This window comes from Leptopilina heterotoma, unplaced genomic scaffold, assembly GCF_015476425.1.
Source record: "Leptopilina heterotoma isolate Lh14 unplaced genomic scaffold, ASM1547642v1 Lhet_211, whole genome shotgun sequence".
NCBI lineage: Eukaryota > Metazoa > Arthropoda > Insecta > Hymenoptera > Figitidae > Leptopilina > Leptopilina heterotoma.
In genome coordinates, this window is record NW_025110928.1 from 508,749 (window position 1) to 527,025 (window position 18,277).

Here is an 18,277-nt window from a genome sequence, read left to right on the forward strand (position 1 = left end):
TTTTAGTTAAAGCTGATTATTACTTATAGAACTAATTGTTTGTTTTAGCTTATTAGTGTACGTAAAATATAATTAAACTATAATTATTAAACCGATTAAAATTAAAACTGGTTGTTGATTGGAATTAAAATCAATTATTATTTAAAGCTGATTGTTAGTTAAAGCTGATTATTAATTAAAGTGCAGTGAAACCTGGCGGAATGCAACTTTCATTACAGTAAACAATCCGAAACAATCCTTAAAAAATTGTTTTATGATTTAATTTTGTAATATTTTTACAATATTCTGGAACTAAAGTGTCAATAATTCTTATTGGACATTTTTTCAATACAAAGAAATTTTTTAAATATAGGTATAGTTGTATTTCGACAGATTCGACTGTAATTTATTAATTCGACTATACATTAATTAAAAATAAGAAATTATTGTTCAAAAGTACCAAATTAAAATAATCTTCTGTAATTAAATTTGAATTTTGCGCCATTCTGGTTCTGCAAATAACAATAATTATTATTTAATTTAATTAAGGTTTTAACTTTTAAGATTAATTTTATAATAATATAAGATAATAAAAATGAATAATTAATTATTAGTACTAATAACAATTGTATTATTAATATAATTAATATTAAGGTAATATATCACCATTTTCCTACTAATAAAAGAATAAAAGAATAAAGTAATAAATGAATTTATTACTAATTCTAGTTTACAAAGATCCTATCACCGTTTTGCTTTCTAAAAAATAAATAGCTTGATAAGAGAATTTTTATTCTCAAAACACAATTAAGAAAAATAAAATTAAAAAATATCTCTAGAAATGAATGGAAAGCATTTTCCCTTTATCTACATTATTTTTCGCATTTATTTTTTTCAATTAATTTTTTACAGGATAAGAATTTCTGCGATTGCATATTCATATAAAGAATTAAAAATTATATTAAAAATCCAATTACATAATGATCGTTAATGTAAACATCATTAGGTCATAGTTGAATGACAAGAAAAATTTTTATACGATTGCTTCATTGCACAATAAAATTATTTTTTTATATAGATATATATGTGGAAGTGAAATGAGTGAGATATCATTATCACTTAATTATTTTCTTGCATTATTATACTGAATGTATGGTGTCGTTAAGCTTGAACACTCATATTATGAATAACGATGCTGTCCGCTTTATTTTTTTCCCATTAAGAGTCAGAATTTTAATGCTCCAATCGATATATTTAATAAAGTTCGTTAGATTTCTAATTAAAATGATGGGTCACATAAAAATGGTGATTGTGTGACTGTACAAATATAAATTGAATGAGTAAAAATCAACTAAACTACGACAAAAATAAAAGAAAATTTTTGTAAGAAATGAATAATTTTTAAATTTAAGTTCTTTGTACTCTCTAAATTTGAATATTAGTAAAAATGTTGACTAATTTGAATTACTGACAATCTTTTTGCTTTTGAATCAGTAAATTTTACTAATAAAGAATAATTTTTACTATTTGTACTGATTTAAAAGTATAAAAAAGTTAGTCACTAATTCAAATTAGTAAATTTTTTACTAATTTAAATTTAGAAAGTAGTTTTAACAAATTTCAGTAAAATTAATGTCTATAATTAGAATTTATTATTATTAAGAAATAAAACTACACAAAAATAAAAATTACCCGCGTAAAAAAGTTTTCCAGGAATATGAGACCGAGAAATTCCCTGGAGAAAAAAAAAATGAAAAACAAAAATTCTTGGAGTCACTACTGAGAATTTTTCGGTCTCATTCCCGGGAACTTTTTCACAAGGGTAATAGCAATTTTTTTATTAAAAACAATTCTTGGGGGAAAATATTTTCTGAATGTAAAATTAATTTTTGTTTTAGAAAAAAATAACAATGTAAAGAGTAAATGAATTGTTTCGAATTTTTAACGTATTTTTTTAATTATTTTTTTTTATTTGGAACAAAGAATCATAATAGTTACATTAAAAAAAAAATTAATTTGATTGAAAGGACCGTTTACTTGTTTATATTTAATTTTTTTATTAATTTATTTAATTCAAGTAAATATTTATTTGACAATAAATCGTTTATTTAAATTAAATAAATTTTTTTTAGTTATAATAGTTATTACATTTATATGATAATAACGTTTTAATAATTTTACAATATCATAAGATAATAATTTCAAAATAATTATTGTAAAATAAAGCATTTTCAACAGAAAGTTTTTAATTTTCATTCATGACAATAAATACATAATGTTTAAATACTTTTTAAAATATAGAAAAATATGCAAAATATTTCTATTTATTTTTAAAGCTTAAAATTGTTAATTAATATTAATTATTAAGAATAGAATTTATTAATAATAATTAAATATTTTTTGAAGCTATAAATTATATAAATAAAAGTTGACCAATGCCAAACAAAGGAATTTTAAACATCTTTTATTTATATTAATAATGTTATTAATATTATTTTTTATTATTATTAATATTATTTATTAATAATATTATTAATATTATTTATATTAACAATATTTTTTACTGAATAATAATTATGTTAATGTACTTTTTCAAAATGTTTTCAAATTATTTGTTTGTTAGTTTGCTTACGTGTATTAAAATTAATTTTTACTATTGTTAATTGTTAATAACTATAAATACCATTTTATTAATATCTAATATACTTTTGTTAATTTTGAAACTTTAGTGTTTTTAAATTCTGTATTTTTTTTCACGTAGAAAGACATATTTTTTTTTATATCCGCCGGCAAGTGGCAGCACTAACAGGACCTATAACTCGCCTGTAAGTCAATTGTAAAAATTAATTAATAAATTAAACATAATTTATTCCCAAGTTTTTTATAATTAATAATTCACTTTTAATTTTAAAATAATAAAAAATTCCTTTTTCACCGTAAAATAATTTATAAATTTTGCAAACAGTCGAGGAAAAATGATAAAAAAAATAATTGCTTTTTCTAACTAACGAAAATAGTTTTCAACAATTTAGGAATAATTTTAATTTATTCAGTTATTAATAAATTGCAAAACTGTTCAACATAAGTTTTTAATTATTCCTGTGCGAATAATATCAGACTATTGAAATTAGAAGAGACTTTTTCGATTAATATTTGTATTTAAAATTTTTTAAATTATTTTTTGTAATTTTTAACCACTATTATTTATAACTATTATTTTATTTACTAAACACTTTGTTGTGGAACAGTGTAAAAGTTAATATTTTTAAATATAAAAAGTATAAAAATAAATATTCACAAAGCAATAAAAATTTTTGAAAAATTTTTGAATAAAAAAAAGAAAAAGATTTTCATTTTTATTAAATAATTATTTGAAACAATTGAAAAATAAGTAAAAAAAACCACCACACGGTCTCTTCGGGAACTATTTCAACAGACAATTTACCATCTATTAATAATTCAGAAATCTATTGACATAGTTTTGATTTTTTATTTAAAAAAAAAGAAATAAATGATAAAAAATATTTTCAAATTAAAATTCTCGAAAAAAAAACAAATGAAAAATATTTTTTTTTTTTTTCGAGAGAGAGAGGAAAGTTGTCGATAAAACAGAAACTTAACAACCGATGTTAAGCGGTTGTGCTGTGTTAATAAAAGGGAGAGTAATTTATCCCATCAAACATTGTAAATGAGTTCTTAATAATTTCACCCCATTTTTCCTTTGGTAGGAAGGGTTCGCTGCAATCGTTCGACTTTCCCCCTACCCCTATATATACATTCAACTTGTATTCAACATTGACCGTCGTTCAGTTCGGATTTCGCGCAAACGTCAACATGACAGGATCCCCACAATTATTTCATTTATATTTAACGCGAAATTGCCGCGAATCCGCCGGTCAATTAAAGGACATAATGTAAAAAATCACAACAAAACAAATATTTTTTCAAAAAAACAACTTTCATTTTCCACTTTTTTTTCGGGAAAAAGGAGAGAAAACAATAGGAAATAAAATAATATACACACACTCTCGGGAAATTTGTGGAAAATGAGTATTTCCCAAGACAGCGCTGCCACTATTGTGTGCAGGGAGGTCTTCGATGAGACTTCGCATCCATCAAACGAAGGTGCGTGAATTAACATTTTTCTATAATCGTTGCAACAATTTTTTTTCCTTTTTCTTCATCGTCGTAACTTATGTAAGCTTGTTTTTCCACTTTTTTCCTTCCTTTTTTTTTTTGCTTGCTTTCTTGCTTGGAAATATTGTTCGTTTTATGTAAGTTTTCCAAAAATTTTGTTTACTTATAGCGTTCTGTCAAAACAAACGAGATAGTGAATTTTAATTATAATTAGGTTAATTAGAATACTTAGGTTAATTGAGTTCGTGGAAGTTAATTATAATTGATGGTTTTAATTGATGAAAATAAATTTTCAGTTTGTGGGAAATTTTTTTAGGGTTATAAAAAAAAGGAAACGACTAAAATTCCGGCCAATTGGAAATTAATGAATTAATTTATTCAGGTGAGCCTTTTGGTGATCGAAATTTATAATTTAAACGAAAGGAGAAATTTTATGCCTTTTGGATTTTAGGCAATGAAAATTGTTTTGGAAAATTATTCAGGAAATATTTAAGAAAATTTTTTATGAGGAATTTTTAGGAAAAGTATTATGGAGAGTTATTTAGGAAAATTATTTGGGAAAATTGTTTCGCAGAAATATTTAAGAAAACTATTCAGGAGAAATATTTAGGAAAATTATTGAGGAGATTTATTTAGGAAAATTGTTTATAGGAGAATTATGTAGGAAAATTATTCAGGAAAAATATTTAAAAAAATTATTTAGAAGAATTATTTTCGAAAATTAATAAATAAATAATTTAGGAAAATTATTTATGAAAGAATTATATGGGGAAATTATTTATGAGAAATATTTTTAAAAATTATTAAGAAGAATTATTTATAATAATTATTTGGAAAATTATTTAGAATAATTATTTGGGAACATTATTTAGAATAATTATTTGTGCGGAAATGATTTAAAGAATAGAAATTAGCAGATAATAAAATGAAAATAAAAAATTATTTTGAAAAATTAAAAGCATTAAATTGTTTCTGAAGAATTATTTAAAAAAAGGAAATAATTTTACAGAGAATAAAATAAAAATAAACAATTATTTTGAAAATTAAAAGCACTGAATTTTTTAGCAGAATTATGTAAGACAATTATTTCAGAAAATTATTAATAAAAAAATAAATAAATGAGCGAAGAGTAAAATGAAAATAAAGAATTGTTTAGAAAAATAAAAAACACTAAATTATTTAGGAAAATTATGTAGCAAAATTATTTAGGAAAATTATGCAGCAGAATTATTTAGAAAAATTATGTAGGAGAATTATTTAGAAAAATTATGTTTAGGAGAATTATTTGGAAAAATTATTTTAAAGAAAAAAAATAAATGAGAGAATAGAATGGAAAAAAATTGTTTTGAAAAACCAAAAGCACTAATTACTGCCACTTAATAATGATTCCTTAATTGGAAAGGAATTCTCGGAAAGGATAAATTTATTAAATAACTTAGCATTTACACAAAGATTATTTTAATTATTTTTTATATTTTGTTTTTCATTTTCTTTCTCCATTTCGTTTTTTCCACAGAATTTTTAACAATTTAACACCTTATAATTAATCACTTTTTATAGATTTTACATTAAAAATAAAAAAAAAATAAAGTGAAAAAAATGGCGTAAAGGTCACGTCCTTGAGCAAACGTTGGTTCTGACGTACAATGACAAGTTCGAAGCCCGAGATCATATTAGCGAATTATCGCGAGTTGCGTTTGAGAGAACATTATGAAAAAAACTTTTGTTTTTCAATCAGCTGCTACTGCTACTGCTGCTGCTGCTAGCTGAATAACACCGCCCGTTTCTAAAAATTTTTTTTGCATCATCATTATTTTCGTCTTCTCGCAGTTCATATACATATACAATCTCTCTCTCTCTCTCCTTCACTCTACTTACATTTATTTATTTGATACAATCTTAATCAATGAAAATCATTTCTTTCTTCTTCTTCTTTTTTTTCTTCAAACATATTAATGAACGAATCGCTATTTATAGTAATTTTTTTTCTTCTTTTTTTTTCTTTTTATTCAGGTCGGCAAACCACTGATAAAAGTAATACCAGTTTATTCTTGTTTATTTATGAATATATGCAAATTCTTATCTTTTTTTCTTTTATATGTAGTGTATACAAATATATTTATTCTTTTCTTTAAGAAGAAAAAAAGAAAGGAAAAGGAATGAAATAAAAATATATTCTTTTCGAGAGTCGAGAAAAATCATTTCCTGAAGCCCCTGCACAAGATGACCTAGTTTTTTGCGCGGATAAACCCCTGGATACGCGGAAGTCCGATTTATCGGCTGTTGACACTGGAAACCTGTTTTTCAAAATAAGATATTAACTCAATTTTACTGGTTTTCAGCTGATCTAGATTATAAACGTTTTTATTTCACTTATCAGTATTAGATGTGTTTTTGGGAAAAAATTAATTTTTTTGTTTTTTATAAACACTGTTGTCCAATCTATTATTATCAATAATTGTAATAACTATTTTTTATATTTATTATTTAATGATACTAAATTATTATTATTATTGCTATTATTATTGCTTTATTGCTACTATTATGATTATTATTATTATTGTTGGTATTATTTTAATCATTATTATTATTACTGCTATTATAATTAATATGTCTGCAATTATTAAAATTATAATTATAATAATTATCATAATTATAATTACAATTTTTATTATACAATTATTATTATAATTTTTTTATATTCTCATTTAAAAATTTTCTACTTCGCCCTACTTACAATAGGGCTTTAGCAGGGGCCAACTTCGTTCCTAAGAAGGCCCTTATTAGAGCCCTTTTTAATTAAAACAAATAATTAAAAAATAATCAGTTCTCCACTGTTTACTATTTTATTATTATTCTTAGCATTTCTGGCTCAGATATTTATTTTCATTTACTTTATTTCAAAAAATTTCAATTTGTAGTAGTTGTTGCTATTAATTTTATTAGCATCGCTATTTATTTATAAAATTTAAAATAAAAATATTTTATGATTCCGTATAATTGTTTTTAAATTTATTTGAAATGTTTAAAAAAACAGAAGTTGTTACCGTTGATATTATCAATAATGTCACTATTTATAATTATAGATTATTGTCAATTGAAGTTTAGAAAAAAATAGTTCCCGATTCGATAGTAAATATGAAAAAAAAAAATTTGTATAAAATATAAAAAAAAATTTATATATACAAAATATAAAAAAATTTATATATAAAATATAAATAAAAATTAATTAGATATAAAAAAAATTTAATTAGATATAATGTGAATTTTACTTGTGAAATTATTGTATATTTATAACAAGTTGAATAATGTTTCATTATTAATCTTCGACAATGTGTTAACACTTTGTTGTCAACTGCGATTTAGTTCTTGAAAGTTTTTTTAGACGAGCTTTCGCAATGCAACTTCTGGCTTTACTCACAACGGATTATCTTGCTTTTAAACAATTCAATTAAACTCAAAAGACAATTTATTCAGAATGATAACTGTATAATTTATTTATTTATTTTGCTAATTTCATTTCGCTTAGTTAATTGCGGCCACTATATGTATATGTGAAATGTTATTATTATTGTTATTATCTTTATAAATTATTCTGATTGGTAATTAGGAAAATAAATGGTCACAATAAAATAATAACAGCATTATAATAATAATAACAATAATAATATGGAATATAATAATAATAAGAAGAAAAATAATAATAATTATACTAAAAAATAATATTGACAAAATTTCTGCTTCTATTTCTGGAATATGTTATTAATTAAATTTTATTGGAATTTATAATTTGCTTGCAATACTATTGTAATTATTTTCCTGATCAGCAATTATTTTGGATAATTATTTTGTTACACAAAAATTTTAATAGAATTAAATGAAATATAATAATTATAATTTTATTAATATTAAAATATTTATTATTCTGTCGAGGTTTAATAATATTAAAAATTAATTAATTTAAATATTATTGAAATATCTACTTATCTAGATTCCAGTGTGAAATATTAAAAAATTTATGATTTTAATAAACAGTAAATTAATAATATACAATTGAATCAGATTGAATAATAAGCAAAGAGTAATGATAATACTATAATCTTTCGAAATTTTAATTAGTTAAAAAAAACTAATTGTTAGTAAAATTTTGGCCGAATTTTTGCTTTAGCAATTAGTAAAAAAACAACTAATTTTATTAATAAATAATATTAATATAATATTAATCAATAAATAAATAAGAAAAATAGTTAGACTGATTGAATTACTTACCAAAATTTTTTGCTAATTTGACATACCAATTCACAAAAGTTAATTTGACTAATAATTAGTCATAATTAACTATTTAATTAATGTAAAAATAATACTGATAATTTATTCAGTGACTAACTTTTTACTAACAAATTAATTATTTTAAACTAATTCAAATTTAAAGAGATACCAATAATAGTACCAACTCTCTAAATTTAAATTAGGTAGAAATAACTAATTTGATGTAAAAAGTCAATCATTCATTCAATTCGTAATATTTCTACTAATCAAACAGTTATTAATAATTAATTAAAATGGATTACTCTCTAAATTTGAAATAGTAAAAATGTTTACTAATTTGAATTAGTGACTGACTTTTTGCTCTTTAATTACTAAATTTTACTAATAAATTTACTATTAAATTGCAAAATTTAAAAAAAATTATTAACAAAAAAATTTTGTTTATTATATGCTTTTTTTAAAACAAATTTCAATTGCTTTAATAAAATTCAAAGTTTTTTAAAAATAAAGGAAAAAAATGTTTATAAATTCTATTTGTCAATTACAAATTTTAATTGAAAATGAAATTGAAACTTTTAATATTTTTTGAAAATAAAGTGAAAAATTTTACGCAAAAAAATGTTCCGTTACATTTATTTACGAATTTCCATAATTGTAAAATTATTTGAAAACATCAGTAACTTCTGTTTTAATTTTTAAATAAATATTTAATAATCTTTTTCCATAGGAATTAGGATTTTCAAAAATTTCAAATTAAAACCTTTTTAAATTCAATAACTTATAAGAATATTATTATAAAACATGAAGATATCGATAACTCCGAGTCTTCGACTCGGAGTGATCGATTTCCTCATGTTTTATAACAATAATTAAAGATGACCGAGTGAGAAAATTATTATTTTATATTATTATAAGAATATTGTTACTGTAACTTCTTCAAAATTATTTTTTTCATTTCAATTCAATTATTATTTTCTAGAATTTTTAATTTTTTTTTATGAAAATATAATTGAATTATTACGAAGAAATTTATAAAAAAAAATTTGTAAATAATTGAATTCCTGTGAAATTTTTATTATTTATGAAAATAATTAAATAGTTACGTACAATACTATTAAAATTTTTTTAAAAATAATTATATTCTTCTTGGGAAATTTTATTAAAATAGTAGATATTGAAAATCATTGAAATTAGAAAAATTTTTGAAAATAATTGAAATTAGGACAAGAATATTATTGATATTTTTGAAAGTAATTGTACTTTGGCGAAGAATTTTGTTATTTATTAAGATAATTATTGGGGTTTTGACGAGAATTTTTTTTTTCAATTTTTGTAACATAATTGAATTTTATAAGAAAAATTTTATTAGTTTTTAAAATAATTGAATTTCTGAAATTGTTTGTAATTTCTCAAAAATTCAATTTTTTAATGTTTTTAACAATAAATTTTAATTAAAAATTTTTAAATTGAATTATTTTTAAAATTGCTAATTTTACTTAAAATTGCTAATTTTACTTAAAATAGTAAGTTTGAAAGTTAGCCTCGCGCTTTAGAGCGCAAATTGTTGCTAGTAAGTAGTAACTAAAATATTTGGTAACTGATTTGGTTAGACAAATTTGACTGTTTTTTTAGTTATATTCTAGTAATAATTATATACTAATAGTAATTAGTTAATTTCTGCTTATAATAAATTAGTTATTTTCGACTAGTTATTTATTATTTCCTACTAATAAAATATTTATTTTCTACCAATAATTAATTATTTATTCTCTACTAGGTTATTTTCTACTGTTCTACTTTTTTCTACTATGTCTTTCTACTAATTTCTACTATTTTCTACTATAATTAGTTATTTTTTATTAATGTAATGAATTATTTTCTGCTAAAAATTAGTTTCTTTCTACTAATAGTTATTTTCTGTTAATAATCACTAATTTTCTACTAATTATTTATTATTTTTTTACGAATTGTTGAAGCAGAAAATCAGTCAACATTTTACTAATAATTAGTTATCTTTAATTAATTCAAGTTTAGAGAGAAATGGTAATGAAAATTGTAGTAAAATACTAGTAATGTTACTAATAATAATACAAATACTAGGAATTATTATTAATACTAGAATTATTATTCTTATAATAATACTAATAATAATATTAATACTAGTAATGATACTAGTAATACTAATAATAAAAATATTTTTTATAATTAAATATTAGTGATACTAGTAATACTATTAATAAAAATTTTTGTCATAATAAAAATATTAGCAAAAGGAATGTTAATAATAATAATAGTAATAATAACAGTAATAATAATAAAAATAGTGTAAAAATTGAAAAATTGACGAAATAATATTTCCCAATGACTATCGGGCGAAATTTAATGATCAAAAGGAATGATGTAGTTGTCGGGAAGATAATTCGAAAGCAAACGTGTGTAAATTAATTACTCGCAGTGAAATTATGCGTACATCGAATTGCCTTGTTTATTTACATAGTATCTGGGTGCTTTATTAAGAGTTTTGCGCTCTTCCCTCGGTGAACCGTCAGCATTACATATTATCTATATATATATATGTATATGTACAGGATAGATAGAGAAAGAGAGTACGAGAGAGGGAGCAAGTGGGAGAGAGCTTGGGAAAATCAATAGAGTCCGCAGTGCGGCTAAAATTTTGTCGTCTTTGCCAATCTTCTTGATAATTTTTTTCCTTATCAAAATTATCAAATAAATGTGGAAATTTTCGACAATTTTAAATATAGAATATATTTCAATTATATTAACAGCTGCTTAAATGATTCGGTAAATTTTTTCGAGCACATGTGAGGGCGAGGAAAATATTTTTTGTCTTGTCTACAATTGCCATGGCAATTGGTACAAACTTGTTCCGTCAGAGACAGCTGGTGTTCCCGGTTATACTACCAACCAACCCCCAGGTACAAGTCCACCTGTCAAGCTGTGCCTTGATGGAATTTTTAATCGTGCCTTTTTTGTCAAACCTTAATCGACATCTTATATAGATATCTGTACATATAGAGGACGGTTTTTGAATTATTTTGTGGATTTTTTTTTCTCTTTTTGAATAGAGAGAGAGAGAGAGAGAGAGAGGGATAGGTTTTTTTTGTGAGATGCTTTTTATAAATCGCGACCTAAACCCAGAGGCCAGATTTTTTTTTCCTCTTCTTTTTCATTTAGGAACGAAAAAGGAAAAAAAATGCTCTCAGTTTCCTAATAAGAAGTAGCACAGACGAGACTTTGTTTGCTGAAGTGAAAGGAATTGCTAAATGTACGTTTTTTCTTCTTCTTTTTTTTTGAACTGTTTCTAACTGATTCAAACAACAGTGAACATATGAGCAGTAGGAGTGCTTTAAGAAATCGATGTTGTTTACTTCCTCGATCTCTGTCACGTACATTATTTCCACTCTCTTTAATGTGCTGACAAATATTTCCAAAAATTTTCACAAATTCTACTTGTAACGTCAACTTTTATTATTAGCGTCTTTTTCAGGAAGTATCCATTTTCGAAGAAAAGCTTTTGATTTAAGTGGAAGTTTTTATTTTTTAGAACCACTTTACTTGAATCAGACAAATTTTTGTAATTCTGAATTGTAGATTTTTATTTCGATAAATTAGTTTCTAAAGAATTGATTGTAATATGAAAATTAAAATAAAAATCTACTTAATGTGTGAGATAGCCGAGTGGATAACGTACCAGACTTGTAACAGCGAAGAGCCGGAGTTCGATTCTTCATGTCCATGAATTTTTTTCTGTTTTACAATTTTACACACAAAAAAAAGAAGTGTAATTAAAATTGCAATATTTTTTAATCGACACTGCAACAAATTTAACATGTTTTTTTCTGAGTAGAAATTTAGTACAATTATTAATGTTTAATTAAAATAAATATTAACAAACTATTTAAATAAAACGAAGTTAATGACTTTCCTGTCATTTTGTAGACTTTAATTTTCCTTAATATCAGTTTGTCCACTGGTTTATAAAAAGACATATTAATGACATTGATAACACTAAATTTTCATTAATTAATTCAAATTTATTATTTTATTTATTATTTATATGTAATTATTCAGAAATTTATTCTATTTACATAACATTTTAATTTAAAGAAAAAAATTAAAACAACAATTTTTTAAAAATAAATTTATGAAATAAAAAAAAATTGAAACAAGAAAAAATAATAGGAAAAGCTATTCAAATTTTAATTCAATAATATTATGCATTTTTTTGGCAGTTTTTCACTATTTTTATTATTGCTATTATATTATAAATTTTTGCTAAATTTTATTAATTGCTCTGAATTATTATTACGATTTCACACAATATAGTTTAATGCAGTTATTATAAACTTTGTACAGCGTAAACAGTAAAATTTAGAAATTGAAAAAATTTCTAGGCATGAAGAATCGAACACTGGTTCTTTGCTAGTGCGAACCCAGTACGGTACATTAAACAGATAATCTTAAACATATTTTCGTCGAATTTTAAAATCTTTTTCCAAATTGCTCAATTATTGTTAAGGTGAAATTTTTAAAATTTGGTATTGAGAATTATAATTATAATAATTAAAATTGTAAATTATTCATAATAATAGTAATTGATAAGGCTTAATAATACTAACTAAATATTTAATTACTCTCTAAATTTGAATAAATTTAAAATAACTAATTTGATAGTAGAAACTCAGTCACTGATTCAATTAGTAAAATTTTACTAATCAAATAGTTAATAATAACTAATTATTAGTAAAATTCACTTTTAGGTTATTTTCTACTAGTTATTTGTCATTTCTTCCTAATAGTTATCAATTTTCTATTAATAAATATTTAGTTATTGTCCACTAGTAATTAGTAATTTTCTACTAAAAATCAGTTCCATTCTACAAACAGTTAGTCATTTGCTACTAATATGTAATTAGTTAAATTCTACTAAAAATTAGTTTCTTTCCACTATTAGTTATTTGTTTGCTATTATAATAATTAATTATTTGCTAATAATAATTAGTTTTTTACTAATAGAAAGTAACTATTCTTATTTATTAGTACAAAATAACTAATCATTATCAAAAAATAACCAACTTTTAGTAGAAAGGAACTAATTTTTTAGTAGATAATAACTAATTATTTAATTGTAAAGTAACTTATCATTAATATAAAATAAACAACTATTAGTAGAAAGGTACTAATTTTTGGTAAAAAATAATTATTTATTTCCTTCTAGTGAATAGTTAATTATTTTATAGTCATAATTACTTATTTTTTACTAATAAATAATTAGTTATTTTCTTTTTGCTAATAATAAGTTATTTATTAGTAGAAAATAAATATTTATTTAATAGTAAAGAATAACTATAATCATAAATATAAAATAACCAACTATTAGTAGAAAAGAACTAATTTTTTAGTAGAAAATAACAAATTAATTTCTTCTAGTGAAAAGTTAATTATTTTATATTATTAATTAGCTATTTTCTACTAATACAATTAACTATTGATTTTTTACTAATAATAAGTAATTTTTTTACCAATTGCGGAAGCAAATAGTCAGCTTAGATTTAGCTAACAATTAGTTATTTTTTAGTAATAAATAGTAACTTATTTTCTACTAAAAATTAGTTCCTTTCTACTAATAGTTGGTTAATTTATATTTTCAATTACTTATTTTTTACTAAAAATTAGTTCCTATATGTTACTAATTAGTTATTAATTAATAGAACATAATTATTTATTAGTAAAAAAATAACTTTATTTTTTAGTAAGAAATAACTATTTATTAATATAAAATAACGAACTATTAGTAGAAAGAAACTAATTTGAAGTAGAAAATAATTAACATAAAATTATACTCTCTAAAACTGAATCAGTAAGTTTTGACTGATTTTCAGTCATAGTTCACTGATTAAAATCGTGGGAATAGAGTTTATCGTTTTTCTTTTCGTATTGTAGTAAGAAAACATAAATTTTGTGAATTAAAAATTTTGCTCTAAGATAAAAAAATGTCAGATTCGAAATAATGGAAAACTTTGGCTTTTTGGCTTTGAAAGGAAACCAAATGAAATGTCCAAATTTATAGATATATCGATTTCTTGATATTCTTTTGTGGTATCATCCTGAAAGAAAGTGCTTTTCTGTCATGAATAGTCTTTTTCTCTCTCAAATATTATTAAAAATTTTTAAAGTGAATGAAAAGGAAGTTTTTCATATGAAATTCTTTTCCTTGTGAATTGAAATTAGAAAAGAAAAATATTGAATGAATGAAATAATACATATATATAGTAAAGGGGGAATTTAAAATTTTAATGCAAATTTCTTTTGCGAAATTCTACAAATGAAAATTATGTCAGTGAATCAATGAAATAAAATGAGACCTAATTTTCAAGAAATTCAATAAAAAATTTTCGAATTTCAGTCACGATTCATCTTGAATATATTGTCACAATGTGACTTTTCAAAATCTATATTTTAATATATTCGTGATGGATAAAAGCTTTTTATCGTCTTTTATATAAGCTGCGAAAATATCACATAAAAATTTTATACTTTCCAATTTTTATTCATTTTTTTTCCCTTCTATTTTTTGTGAATTACAAATTTTTTTTTAAAAACCTTTCTTTATAGGATAAATATTTAAAGAATAAAATAGAACAAAGTTTTTAATTATATAACAGAGTGAAATTGAAGGAAAAGAATTTTTTAATTATAATATTCACGAATACATAATTATTATATTGTATAAAATATAGTTTGAAGAAAGAAAGTTGACTAAATTTTTATTCCACACTTGAAAACTACAATTACTGTTAAATGTCTTTACACACGAAAAGTCGTATAAAAAATTAATGATAAAACTCAACGATAAGTTGGCAGTAGAAAAATAATTTAACAAGACGATGAAAAATAATAATTCAATTGTTTTTTTATTGATTTTTATACTGTACATATATATAGAAACAAAAAAAATGGTAGACTACATCGCAAGCTTTTAAAGTGCGGATAATATTTTCAATAAACTCCATCGATTTAACAATAAAAGTCATGTTCTACCTGGAAACCATTTTTTGTAGAATTACTTCATTTTGAAAGAAGGTCAAGAGCAGCAATTGTAAAGAATATGTAAAGTAGAAGCTGATAATTAATATTTTCTAAGTATTTTTCATTTTTTAAATTGATTTGTTATTATTTTTGTTTATTTTTTATTTATTGTAGACGAATTTATAATTGTTTGATATTTTTGATAATAATTTTACAACTATTATTGTGATTAAAAAAATATTTTATTTATTTAGTATTTATTAAACAATTATTGAATACCAATATTATAATTTAATAATTGGAAAATTTAATTTTAATTTTAAATAATAAAATTAATTTATTATTTATTTATTATTATTTTATTATTATTTTATTATTATTTTATTATTATTTAATAATTACAAAATTATTGTCAACTAATTAATTTAAAAATGTCAATCGAAAATGTTAAATTGTTAATGCTGAAATTTATTTATTATTTATTATAAAAATTATTGAATAATGGCACAATTATTATTTAATAATTAAAGAATTATTGGTAACTAATTAATTATTTAATTATTGTTACAATTAATTATTACAAATTTATTAAATAATTTTAAAATATCAGTCGAAAATGTTAATTGGAAATGTTAATTAAGACTATTAATTGCAAATGTTAATAAAAAGTGTTAACTTGTAAATATTGAAATTTAATTATCATTTATTATGAAATTAGTTGAATAATATAAAGATTGTTATTTAATAATTAAAAAAATGATTGTTAACTAATTAATTAATTTTATAATTATTGTTGCAATTAATTATTCTTAATTTAATAGTTCATTTAAAAATGTCAATCGAGAGTGTTAATTGAAAATAGTAACTTGTTAATGTTTAAATTTATTTATTATTTAAAATTAAAACGTTTGATTAATACCACGATTATTATTTAATGATTACATGACTGTCATTAGCTAATTAATTATGTAATTATTGTCATAATTAATTATTTATCTTTAATTTATTAATTAATTTGTAAATGTCAATCGAAAATATTCATTGAAAATGTTAACTGTGAATGTCAGTTGAGAATATTAATTACAAGTCCTAGTTGAAAATATTAATTAAAAGTCGTAGTTGAAAATATTCATTAAAAATCATAGTTGAAAATATTAATTAAAAATATTAATTGGAGATGTTAATGGAAAATTAATTTTGAAAAAATCTCCTTAAAAATGTATTTACTTCGAAAAATTTACAATCACGTAGCACAATATTTTTCATCTCCTTGTTTTTCAATCGCTAGAAAGGAAAATCTTTAAATATATATATACGAAAAATTAATTAAACGTTATTATACTGTGTAACAAAAAGTATATATACTCTGCAACAAACTATATTTATTTTCTTGGAAATGATAATTCCTCTTATATTTATGATGTATATAAGAGGATTCTGTGCAAATTATATAATCTTCTTTTACCTTGAATTTCTTTTCCTTAAATCAAACCTGAACGTTTTCATATTTTTCTCAGATTTTTTTTTTCTTTTTCTATTACGTTTCTCTAAAGGGAAAAAATGTTTTCATTCAGTCTGATTTAATTGATCGTAAACAATTTAATTATATACACTTGTATCTTTTATATAGTTGTCTGATGCATTTCCATTGCTTTTTTTTAAGACTTTTACTCTAGTTTCAATTATATATTTATGAGTTCTTCGGTCAGAAAAGTGAGAGGAAAATTAATTATTGTAATATATTTATTATTTGTATAATAATTATTATTTTTAGTTATTAATATTTATTTGGTTATTATTTTTTTATGCATGGAATAAAAGCTTTATCTGGAACAGCTATAAAAATTTTATTATATTAGCAAAATTTTTAGTTGATTCCTGTAAAGACTGACTTTAATTATTTGGAATTAAATTTTAACATACCTCTTTACAATGTACTTTCAATAATATCAATACTATTATACTATTAATTATAAATAATGTACTTTTACTTATATTTATCTCAACTTTTATTTATTTTTTTATTTGTTTATATTTTATGTTCTATTTTCTGATTTGTATCTGAAATTAATTACATCTTTCTTTTATTGCAAAATATATATTAAAATTCATCTAGAAATTCTATAGAACTATTCTAGTGATATTCTACAGATTATTCACAAAAGTTTTTGTAAAATGAATCTATACAATTATTCTTGTAAAATTCTGTAGAATTTTCCTGACTTTTTTTTTGCTTTTTTTTACTGCTATTATTTAGAATAGTTTTAGTATTATTTTTACTATTGTTATTTTATTATTAGTACTCTCTAAATCTGAATTAGTAATTTTCTACTGATGAAATAGAGCGGATTCGTTTACATATTTGAATTAGTAACAGTATTGACTAATTTTTAGTAGTTTTTGACTATTTGCTAGTCGAAAACTACTAATTCAATTGGTAAGTCTTATTATTTACTATTTCAAATTAGTAAGCCGGCTTACTAATGAATTAGTAGTTTTCTACTAGCATCTAGTAAAAGCCACTAAAAATTAGTAAAAATTGTTACTAATTCAATTAGTAAACGAATCTGCACTATTTCATTAGTAGAAAACTACTAATTCAGATTTTAATAGTATTAGTATTATTCTTACTAGTATTATTAATTTGTATTTGAATAATTTTTACTAGTACAGGGCTCGAACTAGATCCGTAAATCCCGTAAAGGTCCGTAAATTTGCTTCTAGTCGGTAAAAGTCAGTTTTTTCGAAAAAAGGTCCATAAAGTCCGTAATTTGATTTAGAAAAGATGAAAAGTTTGTAAATTGTACGACATAATTTGGAGAATTTTAGAGAAATTAGAAAT

At 21.5% G+C, this 18,277-nt stretch overlaps 1 protein-coding gene across 3 annotated transcripts in view; it reads left to right on the top strand.

Annotated features, from left to right (window-relative positions):
* Window positions 1-3,779: 3,779 nt before the first annotated feature.
* The window catches only part of LOC122501555 (centrosomal protein of 164 kDa), a 46,464-nt gene continuing 31,966 nt past the window's right edge, over window positions 3,780-18,277 (top strand). For all 3 annotated transcript variants that reach the window (XM_043611106.1, XM_043611107.1, XM_043611108.1), the window contains exon 1: window positions 3,780-4,104. In XM_043611106.1, the coding sequence (XP_043467041.1) occupies window positions 4,026-4,104 (79 nt within the window). In that variant the 5' untranslated portion in view covers window positions 3,780-4,025. The remainder of the gene's footprint in view (window positions 4,105-18,277) is intronic.